Source organism: Rattus rattus, chromosome 5 (genome assembly GCF_011064425.1).
Source record: "Rattus rattus isolate New Zealand chromosome 5, Rrattus_CSIRO_v1, whole genome shotgun sequence".
NCBI lineage: Eukaryota > Metazoa > Chordata > Mammalia > Rodentia > Muridae > Rattus > Rattus rattus.
This window is the reverse complement of record NC_046158.1, coordinates 65,767,920-65,783,480: the sequence shown is the minus strand read 5'-3', so window position 1 is coordinate 65,783,480 and position 15,561 is coordinate 65,767,920. Positions and strand designations below refer to the sequence as shown.

At 48.6% G+C, this 15,561-nt stretch overlaps 1 protein-coding gene across 1 annotated transcript; it reads left to right on the top strand.

Annotated features, from left to right (window-relative positions):
- Positions 1–466: 466 nt before the first annotated feature.
- F2 (coagulation factor II, thrombin) lies at positions 467–13,592 on the top strand. The gene is made up of 14 exons (XM_032902093.1): positions 467–573; positions 935–1,098; positions 1,776–1,800; positions 2,003–2,053; positions 3,883–3,988; positions 4,068–4,204; positions 6,683–6,997; positions 7,242–7,355; positions 7,431–7,557; positions 8,046–8,213; positions 8,523–8,696; positions 8,841–9,022; positions 13,185–13,255; positions 13,338–13,592. The coding sequence occupies exons 1-14, from the start codon at positions 495–497 to the stop codon at positions 13,476–13,478; spliced, it is 1,854 nt and encodes a 617-aa protein (XP_032757984.1). The 5' UTR covers positions 467–494; the 3' UTR covers positions 13,479–13,592.
- The last annotated feature ends 1,969 nt before the right edge of the window (positions 13,593–15,561 follow it).

Here is a 15,561-nt window from a genome sequence, read left to right as displayed (position 1 = left end):
AGAGCTACCTTGTCTCATAAAGAGAGAGCTTTTGCCTGGCCACACCTCTCTCTATTCCTTATATCTGTGCACACAGCTGTTGATCAGTAGGCCCTGTGTTTCGTGTGCTCTGCATTGGTAACTCGTTTAGTTCTCAACACAAAGCGTTGCGCCCACTGCACAGATAAGAAAACTGCAGTGCGTGGTTGTGAAGAGTTTTGCACCATCCCTGTTGTTGGGATGAGGAGGAGTCCCCAGAAGGACTCACTGATTTACATTTACTCACATAATAAATGTAAGGGGTTGGATGATGGTCTTCTCTATATGACTTTTCTCCCCAAGAACATCCACCCCTGGTTCCAGGAGAAACTGTCCTCTTGAATGTCGGGGGTGGACATTTGTCCCCAAGGCCCTGATCTGCTGACCTCTCCCTTGCCACTGATTTCTTCACATTGGTTCAATATTAACCCAGAGAGAGTCAGGACAATCCCTCAGATCCCAGGAGCTGACACACTATGTCGCACGTCCGCGGCCTGGGCCTACCTGGCTGCCTGGCTCTGGCTGCCCTGGCTAGCCTGGTACACAGTCAGCATGGTAAGGGGCACTTGGAGGCCTCGGGCAGGATAGAGGATGTGGGAAAGGCCTGAGGGCTGGGGTTTCCCTGCCTAAGATCAGAGAACACAGGGACAGTCCCCAGGTGGACCTCAGATCAGAGTGTCCAGCTTAGAGATGTCGTCGTGTGTGGTGCAGGGAGAAAGACATCGCTTCTGGGGAGTGGGCTAGGGCAACCAATGAAAGGCAGACGACTCACAGACTGTCCAGTGGCCTTCTGGGTACTTTCCTTATCCCCTCTGTCCCCTCTTGGAAGCTAGCAGAGCTGCCAGCTTCCTACCCCTAATGGTTAAGATAGCCAGGCTTCCAGAGGCGATTCCCATGCCCCTGCCCCCTGCTGCAGTGTTCCTGGCCCCTCAGCAAGCACTGTCGCTGCTCCAGCGGGTCCGCAGAGCCAACAGCGGCTTCCTGGAGGAGCTCCGAAAGGGCAACCTGGAGCGTGAGTGCGTGGAAGAGCAGTGCAGCTATGAGGAGGCTTTTGAGGCCCTGGAGTCTCCCCAAGACACGGTGAGCCCCACAACACTGGCTGCTAAGAGGCAGGGCAGGTAGGCAAGGCCTGGGCTTCCTCAGCAGAGGAGTGCAGAACCACAAGTGACAGGAGTAGGAAGCATCCGGGTTGTTTCCCGTTTCAGACTTTCACTTCCATTCGGACCCCTGTCTCCTTGAGCTGCAAGATGGGCACCCAAAATCTGTCTTTGGGACTGTAGGCCTGGGTTGTCATGACATGAGGAAAGCTCATCAGCGTCAGCCCCCAGTATACTGCAGCTGTCTGGGCTGTCTGGTGTCTTTCTTGCTTAAGCCTTTCCGCCATCTTTGCGTTCCCTTGTGTACCCACTGGCTCTGGGGCTCTGTTACATTCCCTTCGGGGGTTGGGGGAGGGTGTAGTGAGCTCTTTTGTCTCCTCCAGCCTGGAGGAGATCTTGTTCAGTCAAGTGTGCTGGGGCCTCTTTCTCTCTTCACATACTCTCTCCCGGGTTGGGGATTTAGCTCAGCGGTAGAGAAGCACAAGGCCCTGGGTTTGTCCTCAGCTCCGGAGGGGAAAAAAAACAAACAAAAAAACCATACTCTCTCCTTTTGGAAGCCAACTTAGGAGACTAAAGCCGGGCTCAGGTGGTAAGGAACGGACGTAGTGTAGAGTAGAACTGCATCCTGCCATGGCCTCACCCCCAACCCTTGCTTTGCAGGATGCGTTCTGGGCCAAGTACACAGGTGAGTGGCCAGGAAGGTTTGCCCAAGGAGGGGAGGCTGGGGAAGGGGGTACTCCAGCCAGAGAATGCCCTCTCCTTCAGAACTTGGTGCTGCATAAAGCACGCCCCGCACCCACTCTGCCCTCCCACATCCCTGCCTCCATCACCTGTTCCCACCCTGTCCCCACAGCGATACCAAGTGAATTTCTGCTTTTTGTTTTCAGTGTGTGATTCAGTGAGGAAACCTCGAGAGACTTTCATGGACTGTCTAGAAGGTGGGGAACAGACTCTGCGTGGGAGGGTGGGTGCTGGGGAAGCCTGGGAGAAAAGAATTGCTGACTGGTCAGGAGCCTTGGCTCTAGTGGTATCTGCAGTGCCTGACATGGCCTCTTCATCCTTGGTCAGGGATGCCTTTGCATGTGGCCTTGTGTCTGGCACTTAGCCAGACTGTTGGAGGAATGAATGGATGATTAATCTCAGGGCCCTTACTGCACTTCTGTTCACCGTGTGTCAGAGCTCTGTCTTGTTAATTCATTCTCTAAAAACGTTTTTGTTTTGTTTTCGAGACAGGGACTCCAACAGCCCAGGGTGGCTTTAAACTTGCTAGGTGCTGAGGGTGACCCTCCCATTTCTACCTCCCCAGGGCTAGGAGTCCAAGCATGTGCCTCCAATGGCCAGGTTCATTCTCCTGGACATCTGACAACTCCCCATTACTCACGGGCTCCTAGCTAGGAAAACTTTGCCTCTCAGGCCTTGACTTCCTATTCTAGACGCCCCCCGCCAGAGGTGGACCAGTAAACATGTCAAGATGTCTCAATCCTTGCTTACTTTGTTACTTTCTCCAGAGCAGTCAACAATCTCCACTGAAAACCCTGTCCTCCCCAGGGACTTCTCTGAGTCTTAGGGACAGCCTCCCTCTAAAGCATTCTGAATATACCTTTATTCTAATGATAGGCTTTACTATGGACAGGGCTCCTTAAGGGCTATAGTTTCCTTCCTCCTTTTCTTCCTTCCTTCCTTCCATCCTTGAGCCAGGGTCTCTGGTAGCCTAGGCTGGCTTTGAACTCCTAACCCCCCACCCTCCCATCTGCATCTGAATGCTGGAACCACACACCTGCACCACTGTGCTCAGCTCATGGTTCCACTTCTTTCTAAATTTTTTATTTTCTTAAGATGGTGATTTTTTTTTTTAAAGACTAGATTTTTCTATTTAGCCTTGGTTGTCTTATAACTTGCTGTGTAGACCAGGCTGGCCTGAAACTCACAGAGCTCTACCTGCCTCTGCCTCTGCCTCCTGAATGCTAGGACTAAGGGCATACACCACACCAATACTTGTCTTTTTATTGTAATATGAGTGGGTGTTTGCCTGATGTACATCTGTACACCACTTATGTGTCTAGATCTGCAGAGGCCAGAAAAGGGCATTAGATCCCATGGGACTGAACTTAGAGGCCTTGTGTGCTACCCTGTGGGTGCTGGGAATCAAACTCTGGTCCTCTGGAAGAGCAGCCAGCGCTCTTAAACACTGAGCCTTCTCTCCAGCACGGAGATATCTTTTGGTAGATAGCGTCTAAATGCAGATGAACTGGCCTTGAACCCTCTTGTACTTCTGCTCCCTGAGAGCCAGAGTTATAGGAGGAGCCGCCAAAAAGGTGCTGGGGGTATTAAGAGCATAGAAAAATGCTGGGTTTTAAAGAACTCACAAGCTCAGGATAACAGAAATACCGTAGGGATTCCTGGAAAGGGAGAGAGCAGGAAGAGCAGCTGGCTTGTCAATCCGAGATGGCTTCTCAGAAGTGCTGTTTACCTGGCCTTGTGGGCTGAGCTAGTGAACAACCTGGGAGAATTCCAAGTGTGGAAACTGTGTGCAAAGGCCCTAAGATAACAAGGGCGGGAGATGGGATTGGATTACAATTGTGCCTGTGACCGGGTTGTCACGTGGCTGTTGTGGAGTGGACAGAACAGCTGCAAAGGAGTGAAAGGCGTCCAGTTACAGATGAGAGAGTTACAGAGAGTGTCTGGGGCATGTGGGCAGACAAAATGTTGATAGAAGACTGGTGGGCATCTCAGGGACCGATGTAGACTCGGGTGTGTGCTTCTGCAGGCCGCTGTGCTATGGATCTGGGTCTGAACTACCATGGGAATGTGAGTGTCACCCATACCGGCATCGAGTGTCAGCTGTGGCGAAGCCGCTACCCACACAAGCCTGAGTGAGTGCTGGGCAGGCCAGGAGGGGAAGCAAGTGCATACTTGCAAGGCACAGGGTCCCTGAGCATTCTTCTCTTCCAGCATCAACTCCACCACCCATCCTGGGGCTGACCTGAAGGAGAACTTCTGCCGCAATCCAGACAGCAGCACCTCAGGACCCTGGTGCTACACCACAGACCCTACTGTGCGCAGAGAGGAATGCAGTATCCCTGTCTGTGGTGAGCTGGGGCCAAGCAGTCCATGGCTGAGGCCCAGAGGTCTTCATAAGGCCTGGCAATCTCGAACGGGCATCACAATGCTGGCCACCTTCAGAGCAAGGGGAAGGGCATTTGGAAGACCTGGGCAGTCTGCCTTTTCACCCTCCCAGCCTTGGGTCCCTCACGCTTCAGGCTATGGCTCTTTTCAAACCACTTTTTAAATATCCTACCAAGGTACTCTCCTCCAGGAAATTCTCCATCACTTCAGACACATGCCTTTCCCAAACTCCACAGAGTAAGCATCTAGGGCTCTCTTCTGGTTGATTGTTGTGATTAGTTCCCATGGTTACCTAGTTGTAGCCTCAGTACTGCTGCAGAACAAATACCCATACCTAAGGCATGCCTCAGGCAAGTGTTTCTTTCTTATACCATGGAGGCATGGCTAGAGGATGCTCTCGGCGGCGCTCCAGCGTGTGCGTCTGGGATGGGGAGACAGTGTTCCATCCATGATCGCTGGGCCTACGCAGCTGGTTGTGCTACAAATGGTGGATCCAGCTGAACCTGATGGCTTGCTCCTCTGGTACTCACGCTGGAGCTGAGCAGTTCCTTGAGGGGGTCCCTCCACTCCTTGTTGATGGCAGAAGCGTAGAACAGAAGTGCTCTTCGAAGGCCTGTGTTTGGAGCTGACAGCCAGTCCTGCCTGTGTTCCATTGGCAGAATGAGCCATATGACCAAGGGCAAAGTCAACACTGTTTTGTTTTGTTTTTTTTTTTCCGGAGCTGGGGACCAAACCCAGGGCCTTGCGCTTGCTAGGCTCTACCACTGAGCTAAATCCCCAACCCAAGGGCAAAGTCAAGAAGTGAAATATTGCCTGCTACAAATCCACAGAGTAAAGGATATGAATATAAGCGATGGAGTCATACTGTGGGCTGGGGCTACAGTTTAGTGGCAGAGACTCTGGCTAGAATGCACAGGGCCCCGGGTTCCACTTCCCCCGTCCCACACTCCCTCCACAAAAAGCCCCATTTGGTAGTGCAGACCTATGATGCCAACTACTGGAGATGCTGAGGCAGGAAGATCAAAAGTTCAAGCCTCCGGGTTAGAGACGTGGCTCAGCGGTTGAGAGCATTTGCTTCCCTTGCCGAGGGCCAGAACTCAGGCCTCGGCACCCATGTTGGGTGGCTCACAGCTACTTGTAACTCCAGCTCCAGGGGATCCAACACTGTCTTTTGGCAAGCACCTACACATGTGCAAACACACACACACACACACACACACACACACACACACACACACACACACACACACACAGAGGCAGCAAGAGACATGAATAAAAATGGGGAAAAAATCTTTGTTTTAAAGTTCAAGGCCTGCTTAGATAACAGTTGCCAAGGCCAGCCTAGGCAACTTAGTGAGACCCCATCTCAAAATAAGGAGAAAAAAAAAAGAGGGCTAGAGGCTGTAAGTTAATGATGGAGAACACTCCCTTCCTACCTGCAGGCTCAGTGCCCGGTTCTTTTTTTTTTTTTTTTTTAAGAGATTTTTTTTAAAGATTTATTCATTTATGATATATAAAGTACACTGTAGCTGTCTTCAGACACACCAGAAGAGGGCATCGGATCTCTTTACAGATGGTTGTGAGCCACCATGTGGTTGCTGGGAATTGAACTCAGGACCTCTGGAAGAGCAGTCGAGCTCTTAACCACTGAGCCAGCCCTCAGTGCCTGGTTCTTTGTCAGTTGTGTTCCACATGAGACAGTCCTTAAAGCAAGTCACCAGTAATCTTTAAAAAAGAAAAAAGAAAACAAACAAACAAACAAAAAAAACCAAACAAAATCCCCAGCTGCCTAGACTGCACCCCCGTCCCTGTGTGTGGGACTTGCTGGAACTGACCTTCCAGCTTACGCCGTGCTCCACACAGACCTTCCTAACAGACCCAGCAGCCTTTCTGCTGTGTCCAATGAAAACTCAGATGAAATCAATGAAATCAGAGCCAGGTAGTGGTGGCGCACACCTTTAATCTCAGCACCTGGGAGGCTGAGGCAGGTGGATCTCTGTGAGTTCCAGGACAGCCTGGTCTACAAAGTGAGTTCCGGGACAGCCAATGCTACAGAGAAATCCTGTCTCAAAACCAACCAAACAAAAAGCCTTAAAAACCTTAAACAAACCCCCCCCCCAATCACAGTTTTATGCAAATTGACTCCAGGCAGTCACTACCAATAGATTGAAGATAGTCCAGGCGCCCAGGAGGCCCTGGCTGCTTATCATATGTGACTTTATTATGCACCAGACACTTCTGCTGTGCATGTTATGTTGTTCTTCGGTCAACTATGAGGTAGGACAGGCCTATGCAGCCTGTTTGAAGGGAGGTTGCTGAGGCCGGGATGTTTAAGCTGCCTGAAGTCACACAGGTATAATCCACCAGGACAGGAGTTCAGATCTCCCTCGGGTCTGCATGTGGTTCCCCTCAACTTTGCCTTGTGTATCCTTCTTCACCAGGTCAGGAGGGCCGTACCACTGTGAAAATGACTCCTCGCTCGAGAGGTTCCAAGGAGAATCTGTCGCCTCCATCGGGAGAGTGCCTCCTCGAGCGTGGCCGGCTGTACCAGGGGAACTTAGCTGTGACAACACTTGGGTCCCCCTGCCTGGCCTGGGACAGTTTGTCAACCAAGACCCAGAGCAAGTACGAGAACTTCGACCCTGAGGTGAAACTCGTGCAAAACTTCTGCCGCAATCCAGACCGGGATGAGGAGGGCGCGTGGTGCTTTGTTGCGCAGCGGCCTGGTTTTGAATACTGCAGCCTCAACTACTGCGGTGAGCAGCTCATAGAGCAGGGCAGGGCAAGGACGGAAGACAGGTGGGTTCATTACAGCCTGACAGAAACCTGGCTAGGGGTAGGTCCTCTTCTTGTTTCATAGATGAGTAAACGGAGGCCCTGAGCAATTGTTGGCTGGTCACCGAGGTGTGCCTAGGCTCTTAACCTCGGAGTCAAACGCCTTCCAATGCCCCTGGGGTCTTGGGAAGGTCTGAGGTCCCAGCCACTGCCGGGTCTCTACAGATGAAGCGGTGGGAGAGGAGAGCCATGACCGGGACGAGTCCATCGCAGGACGCACCACCGACGCGGAGTTCCACACCTTCTTCGATGAGAGGACTTTCGGCCTTGGGGAGGCAGGTGAGACACCGCGTCTCAGTGGGATGTGAGGCTGGAGGCCAGGATGGGCCCCTCACCATCTGTCTTGCTCTGCAGACTGTGGCCTGCGGCCTTTGTTCGAGAAGAAGTCCTTGACAGACAAAACGGAAAAGGAGCTTCTTGATTCTTACATAGATGGGCGCATCGTGGAGGGCTGGGACGCTGAGAAGGGTATCGCCCCATGGTGCGTCCTGGACAGATCTACAGGCCCACAGAAGGCCTGCCCCACCCACAGCCGCTGTAGGGCCTGGCTCTGCAGCTGACATTAGCAACCACCCTCTAATTTTCCTCAGAGCTACCTCAGCCAGCTTTGCCATGTCTCCCAAGTAGATGAGGCCCAGCAGGCTTAAGTGGCTCATTCTCAGCCACACTGCTTAGTCAGGACTGTATCCAAGTCTGACTCCAGAGCTGTGCTGATCTATGTGAAGTCTACACTAGGAGAGCTCTGGTCCTCTAGGGCGGCCAAGTCAACTTGAGATTTGAGCCCTGGAGGCAACCCTGTCCCATTATCTTTTTTCTTTTCTTTTTGTTTTTTGGGGGAGGGGAATCTTATGTAGCAGAGGCTGACCTTGAACTTGATGCTCCTTGCTTCTACTTCCCAAGGAACACCAGGTCTCTTAATCTCTGCTAGGGACTAGGCTCCAGTTCCTAATGCACTCTGCGTCCCCATAGGCAGGTGATGCTTTTTCGGAAGAGTCCCCAAGAGCTGCTGTGCGGAGCCAGCCTTATCAGTGATCGATGGGTCCTCACTGCTGCCCACTGTATTCTGTACCCACCCTGGGACAAGAACTTCACTGAGAATGACCTCCTGGTGCGCATTGGCAAGCACTCCAGAACCAGGTATGAAGCTAACGGCTGACGGTGATGGGCTGGGTATGAGCACTAATTCAGGGCTCTGGGCACAAGGGCTCACGTATATGGCTTCTCAGCATACCCACCACGAAAGCCCATCTGGTCATGCCCTGGCCCATTCCAGACACCAGAACATGGTCCAGGTGGGAGTCTCTTTTAGCTATGACTATTGGAACAGAACATGTGGCGTGTGCCCGTCTCTGTCTGTGGGCCTACGTGACTCAGAAGACTGTGTGTGACCTTGCTCAGTAAGCTGAGGATCTCATCAGTGGTTCTTCTCTGTTGGGGTCTGCACAGATATGAGCGGAATGTTGAAAAGATCTCCATGCTGGAAAAGATCTACATCCACCCCAGATATAACTGGCGGGAGAACCTAGACCGTGACATTGCTCTGCTCAAGCTAAAGAAGCCAGTGCCCTTCAGTGACTACATTCACCCCGTGTGCTTGCCGGACAAGCAGACAGTAACCAGGTCAGCACTAGGGCCTGGCCCATATTTGCAGGTCTCAGTTCCATGGTGTGAAGGCAAAAGTGCTTCCCTATGCTACTTTCTAAGCTGTTGGTGCCAGAAGGCTGTCAGGGACCATTCTCATCAGGTCCCTCTCTTTCCCTAAAGTTTGCTCCAGGCTGGTTATAAAGGGCGGGTGACAGGCTGGGGCAACCTTCGGGAGACATGGACAACCAACATCAACGAGATACAGCCCAGCGTCCTGCAGGTGGTGAACCTGCCCATTGTAGAGCGACCAGTGTGCAAGGCCTCTACCCGGATACGCATTACTGACAACATGTTCTGTGCTGGTAAGGCTGTGTGTCTTGGGGCCCGGGAAGGAGCTGGGACAGGGGTTGTCAGGCTTGGGATGTGGTATAGGCACACACCTGAGCGCTTACAAGTCAGAAGGCTTCAGGTAAGTGGCTGAGGCTGTTTTTGAAGGTAAAGGAACATAAAGCGTCCATGCTGTGAGATCTGAGGTATGTGTGTGTGAGAGGAGGGAGGGGGAGAGGGGGAGAGAGAGAGAGAGAGAGAGAGAGAGAGAGAGAGAGAGAGAGAGAGAGAGAGAGAGATTGACCTGTAATACCTGCTCAATAACTCTTGCTCAGCAGAGGTCCTGGTACAGAAAGAACATCCATTTAGCCACTCAGCACACACTTCTTGAGTGCCTATTGTGTCCAGGACAGCATTTGAGGGTACACATGCCAATAAACATATCTAGAGCACCTGTTCTAGATAACGGCTCTGAGGAAAGAGCAGAGTGAGAGAGGCTGTAAGGGACAAGTCATCTACACCCAGTGGTCAGAGGGGGTTAGAGTCAGTCTTTTCTCAAGCCGGTTAAGCAGAGACTGGAAGGAGTGTAGATGAGGGATCAGACATAGAGCAGGGGCCTAAACCTGGCTTTGGGGACAGATGCTGCTGGTTCAGGGGTGCTGAGGTGGGTGAACACTCGGTTGGCCTGAGGAACAGCAGGGAGGTCTGTGGGGTTGGAGAGTAGTAAACTCAGTGATCCCATGGGGGGTGGGGTGAGGTGAGAGAAGAGGGCCAGGTGTAGTGGTGACATCTGTAGCATCGGGGCCAGGTGTAGCGGTGGCGTCTGTAGCATCGGGGCCAGGTGTAACATGAGCACTCAGGGACTGGAAGCAGGAGCATCATGTGGAATGAGAGGCTCATCTGGCTACAGTAGGCCTCTCTGGAGGCAGAGGCAAGGGGGAATCTCTTAAGCTATGGGGCAGCCAGAACTACATAGAGAGACCCTGTCTCAAACAACAAAACAAAATTCAAGCTAACATGTGAGAGCATCTTGGTGTTTTTATTGGGACTGTACTATGTTCATTAAAACATTTGATGTTGACTATAATAACGACCAAAGTGTTTATTCACTTCAGTGCTGTGAGGTGTCCTGTCTTCTCGGGTCTACGTCGGTAGCTTTCTGGAATGCTGAGATATTCCCTGGCCCTTCTGTTCTGCAGCCCCTTCCTTATACATTTATGTTTCATCTCATCCTCTTTTTGAGATAGAAAGTAGTTTTCCTGACTCCTCACACACAGACTGCGTGTTAAGTACTTAGACCCACTAGTTTTCTGTCCTGTAACATTATTTTCTACTCTTATCTTTCATATGTCGTGTGTGTTTGAGAGAGTATGGGGTATGTATGTGTTGATGTGGATTCACACACATGTGGGAACGTGTGGAGTACAGAGGCTGAAGTTGGGTGTCTCCCTCAGTCACGCTCCATATTTATTTATTTACTGAGAAAGAGTCTCATGTAGTCTTGGCTGACCTGGCATTTGCTGTGTAGTTCCAACTGGCACTGAACTTGGGGATTTGCCTGTATTAAAGCCCTGCATGGCTCTGAGTTGTTTAGTAGCTATTCTTTTAAAAATTTTTTTTTCTCAGATAGGATTTTACTATGTAGCTTAGGCCAGCCCACTGTCTACAATGCCCCTGCCTCAGCCACCTAAGTACAACTGGCTTACTTAAACAAAACAAAATTTATTATTATTGTGGTGTTACAGATTGAACCCAGAGCCTTGAGCTAAGCAACTGCTCTAACACTAAACTATATCTCAATTCAACTAAGTCATAAGACTTTGGATTTAAGGGTTCCTTTGTACTTTGGTATTTTAATAATTGTGAGTTAATAGTTGTGATGAAGATTGTGATTTTATGGAGTTGATTTTTATTAACTCATTATTTTGTAATTATTGTTTTATTTGCCATCATATTTTCCCTGTTATTGTCTTAGTGAGGGTTTGTATTTCTGCACAAATATCATGACCAAGAAGCAAGCTGGAGAGGAAAGCGTTTATTCAGCTTACACTTCCACTTCCACTTCCACATTGCTGTTCATCACCAAAGGAAGTCAGGACTGGAACTCAAGCAGGTCAGGAAGCAGGAGCTGATGCAGACATCATGGAGGGATGTTACTTACTGGCTTGCTTCCCCTGTCTTGCTCAGCTTTTTTTTTTTTTTTTTTTTTTTTCGGAGCTGGGGACTGAACCCAGGGCCTTGCACTCGCTAGGCAAGCGCTCTACCGCTGAGCTAAATCCCCAACCCCCTCAGCTTGCTTTCTTATAGAGCCCAAGACCACCAGCTCAGGGGTGGCACCACCCACAATTAGCTGGGTCCTCCCCTCTTGATCACTAGTTGAGAAAATGCCTCACAGCTGGGTCTCATGGAGGCTTTTCCCCAACTGAGGCTCCTTTCTCTGTGATAACTCCAGCTTGTGTCAAGTTGACACACGAAACCATCTAGTACAGTTTTTATTTTTTTTATTTTTTTTTATTTTTTTTTTTCAGTTTTTATTTTAAAAAAGTTATGTATTTATGAGATTTTGCATTTTGCTTTAGTGCTTATCTTTTGGTCTTATTCTTTTTCTTTCTTTTTTTTTTTTTTTTTTAATAAGCAAAGGCGTGGTTTATTACGGAGATCTATTACGGAGATCTCCGGGCTGACATGTATCCCGCGCAGGAGACAGAGGTGTCGACCGGTCTTATTCTTTTTCAAGATGCCAATTCCTTCTTTCCATTTTCTTTCCTTCTACTGTGTGGCTTCTTATTTTTTTTTTTTAAAAGACATGGTCTCATTTAATCTAGGCTTGAATCTACCATATATAACCTTGAACTTTTTTTTTTTTTTTTTTTTTTTTTTTTTTTTTTTTCGGAGCTGGGGAAACCCAGGGCCTTGTGCTTCCCTAGGTAAGCGCCTACCACTGAGCTAAATCCCAGCCCCAACCTTGAACTTCTGATGCTTCCCCAATCCTGCCCATCCAGTGCTGGGATTATAGGCATGGACCATCAGTTTATTCAGTTTATGAGTATTGGAATATGACAGTGCCACTTCAGCCTCCTGATTACAGGTGGCAGGAACACACTCAACCTTTAACCTCTGTAGATTTTTCACTTTCTCCTTTTTGTTCGTTTATTTTCAATCTTTGGGACAGTTTCATGCACCAAACTAGCCTCCAACTCCCCGTGTAACAGAGGATGATCTTAAATGAGTCCTCCCGCCTCCAACCTTTACATTGTTGATTTAAAGTTCGTACCATGACATCTAATTTTTTTTTTCAAAAATTTATTTCATGTATGTGGGTACATTGTCACTGTCTTCAGACACCAGAAGAGGGCATCGGATCCCCAGGACAAATGGTTGTGAGCCACCATGTGGTTGCTGGGAATTGAACTCACGACCTCTGGAAGAACAGTCAGTGCTCTTAACCACTAAGCCTTCTCTCCAGCCAGACATCTAATTTTTAAAGTTTACTATTTTTAGATTTGTGAGTCAAGATTTTTTCTGCATGCACCAGTTTGCTTAAAGATATTTTATTCTGATAGTTTTGTAGTTGATTGAAGGTGTCTTACTAGTTAAGTTTTTTTTTTTTTTTTTTTTTTTTTTTTCCTCCTATGGTCTGGTTAGTTTCCATGTGTTTCTGGATGGGAGTGTTTCTACTGATTTGTCTTGTTCTGTTTAAAGATATGTTTCTGCCTTTATCCTCTATGTGTTTTAGTTTATATGTACATTTTAGCACACTAAATTAGGTTTGGGTGTCCTATTTGAAAGTGTTGTGGTTTAGGGGTACTGGAGAGGGCTGTGACTTGACCAAAGTGGAAATGGTGACAAGAGGTTGGAGTTGGGGCATCTTGACAGGGAAAGTCAGCAAGCTTGCTAAAGACTAGATACTTAAGATGGGGAAATGAGGGGCTGGAGAGATGGCTCAGTGGTTAAGAACACTGACTGCTTTTCCAGAGGTCCTGAGTTCAAATCCCAGCAGCCACATGGTGGCTCACAACCATCTGTAATGGGATCTGATGCCCTCTTCTGATGTGCTTGAAGACAGCTGCTGTGTACTCATTTATAATAAATAAATTAAAAAAAGATGAAAAAAAAAAAAAAGGATGGGGAAATGAGGTCACATGGTTGTAGTTCCTTAAAGGAAGTGACTCCTGAACTCTGTCGTTCTTCCTTAAGGCTTCAAGGTGAATGACACCAAGCGAGGAGATGCTTGTGAAGGTGACAGTGGGGGACCTTTTGTCATGAAGGTAAGCTTCTCTAAAGGCCAGGGGTTGGTGGGTAATACAGCACCTGGACCTGACTATTGGAAATCCCACTTTTCTTCCTCAGAGCCCCTACAACCACCGCTGGTACCAAATGGGTATTGTCTCATGGGGTGAAGGCTGTGACCGGAATGGGAAATATGGCTTCTACACGCACGTGTTCCGTCTGAAAAGGTGGATGCAGAAAGTCATTGATCAGCATAGATAGGTTTGTGGGTGGGTGAGAGACCCACAGTATGGGGTCCTCATTGCAAAATCACAGAAACCAGTCAAAATATTTTTGTGGTTTGTTTCTGTTCTCAATAAAAGTGATTGTCAGTAAGTCTTGGTGTGCCCAGTGCTGTTGACGGACAACTCTCTGGACTGGGCTCTGGAGGAGGCGGTGATGTTGCTAGACAGACAGGTCTGCAAATAATCCACTCTCCAGCACAGGCCGGCAGAGAGCAGAGGCAGAAGACGAATTTTTAAGAATGTTTCATATCCTAACCTTGATGCATTATCTGGTTTAGTCCTCACAAAAGATAGGTGTTGATCCTCACAGGAGGTAGATAGGTAGGTAAGTAAACAGATTCGAAGAAGTAACTTGTCCAGTCAGACATTTAGAGTTCAAAGCAGTGGGGCTGAGGACAGGACTCAGTGTAAAGCCCTGTGTAACACTCATGACTTGACTTTGGATGGCCAGAGTCCACCATGTAAAAGATGGATGTAGAGTCAGGCGGTGCTGTATACCTTTAATCCCAGCACTCAAGAGGCAGAGGCAAGTGGATCTCTGAGTTCAAGGCCAGCCTGGTCTTCAGAGTGAGTTCTAGGATGGCCAAGAGAAACCTTGTCTAACAAAAAAAAAAAAAAAAAAAAAAAAAAAAAGCTAAATGATAGTGTACTGGTCTGTAATCCCAGCATCTGTGTATAATATATACCACATATATATGATTTATTGGAGTGGTGTACAGGCTGAGGTCCAGTAACTGTTTTCTCCACGGGCTACACTTCAGCTGGTCTTCATTCTGTGTTGGAATTTGAAGAAGTTCTGATACCAGTGAAGGAGCCTCAGGAGCAGAGTCAATGAACTTGCCAGAGAAAGGGAGGAAAAGCAGGCAAAAAGCTTCCTTCTTTCATGCAAGCTGGACCAGAAGGTGTGGCTCAATTTTAGGGTGAACTTATCCATCTCAAAATGACCCAATTGAGAAATGTTCTTTCAGGAATGCCCATCTGCTTGAGTTGATTCCAGATGACAATCAAGATTTTAGTCATAACTTCCTACATCTTCCATCATGTCATCCAAATGGTACACTTATGTCCCCAGGAGGCTCATGTCTGAAGCACTTTTGAGATTACAATTTGATGGTATAGAGGCACAGGCTTCTCATGTGACCTCTAAATTGATATTCTGCCTCGAATCCTATGTGTATGGTGCCACTATGGAGCCCTGGTTGTCCTGGAACTCACTGTATAGATCAGGCTGGTCTTGAACTCAGAGATCTGCCTACTTTTATCTCTGGGCTGGGATTAAAGGCGTGGGCACCAGTCTCTGGCATGTGAATTTGAGCAGGTGTGAAACCTGCTGACACTGCAGAACGGTGTGAGGCGAGGTATCCCTGAGCTCCAAGGCAGGAGTGAAGACGAAGGCCTGTCTGCTTTAGGTGTAGGATAGGGCACCAGAAGTCATGTTCTTGCAGTTTCAGTTTTGGAGCTTCAACCGATACACAGTTAAAAGTGGGAGGGCCAAGGATAGTGACAGGCAGATGGATCTCTTGTGAGGCTGGCTTGGTAGACACAGTAGTTTCAGCCAGCCAGGGCTACATGGTGAGATCCTGTCCTGACAGACAACAAACCAAGTGCAAGGGCCTCTACCTTTACCTCAGCTCCCAGCCCTTCTCCCTTCTCTGTCCACTGAGTCTTCTTGTATACCTCAGTCTCCGATTTGAGATCCTCCTGGATTAGCCTACCAAGTGCTAGGATTAGGACTATAGGCATTTGTCACCACTGGATTGGTTTTCATATTCGGTACACAAAGGAACAGAATTAGGACAAGTTTTTGGCTTATTCTGTGGTTCTGGTTGACTGAAAATAAATGAAAGGACAAAAATGGGGTACACTCCCAGTGACATTACATTTTAAAGGGAAGATAGACCTCAGCAGACCATAACAAACCCTCCTCTACCTGGGCTCAATACCCAGTTTTCCTTAAATAGGGAATAAAAAACAGTTGCCTTGCACTCCAAGACATGGAACATCTTGGAAAATAGGTATAGTTAATGTGAATTTTATTTGAGGACTTTAGGGGGAAGGGA

Coding starts and splice junctions, on each gene's coding strand:
- F2 (XM_032902093.1), top strand. CDS start 495: ATGTCGCACGTCCGCGGCCTGGGCCTACCTGGCTGCCTGGCTCTGGCT. Junction 574..934: donor CCTGGTACACAGTCAGCATG/GTAAGGGGCACT, acceptor CCCCTGCTGCAG/TGTTCCTGGCCCCTCAGCAA. Junction 7,356..7,430: donor TTTCGGCCTTGGGGAGGCAG/GTGAGACACCGC, acceptor CTTGCTCTGCAG/ACTGTGGCCTGCGGCCTTTG.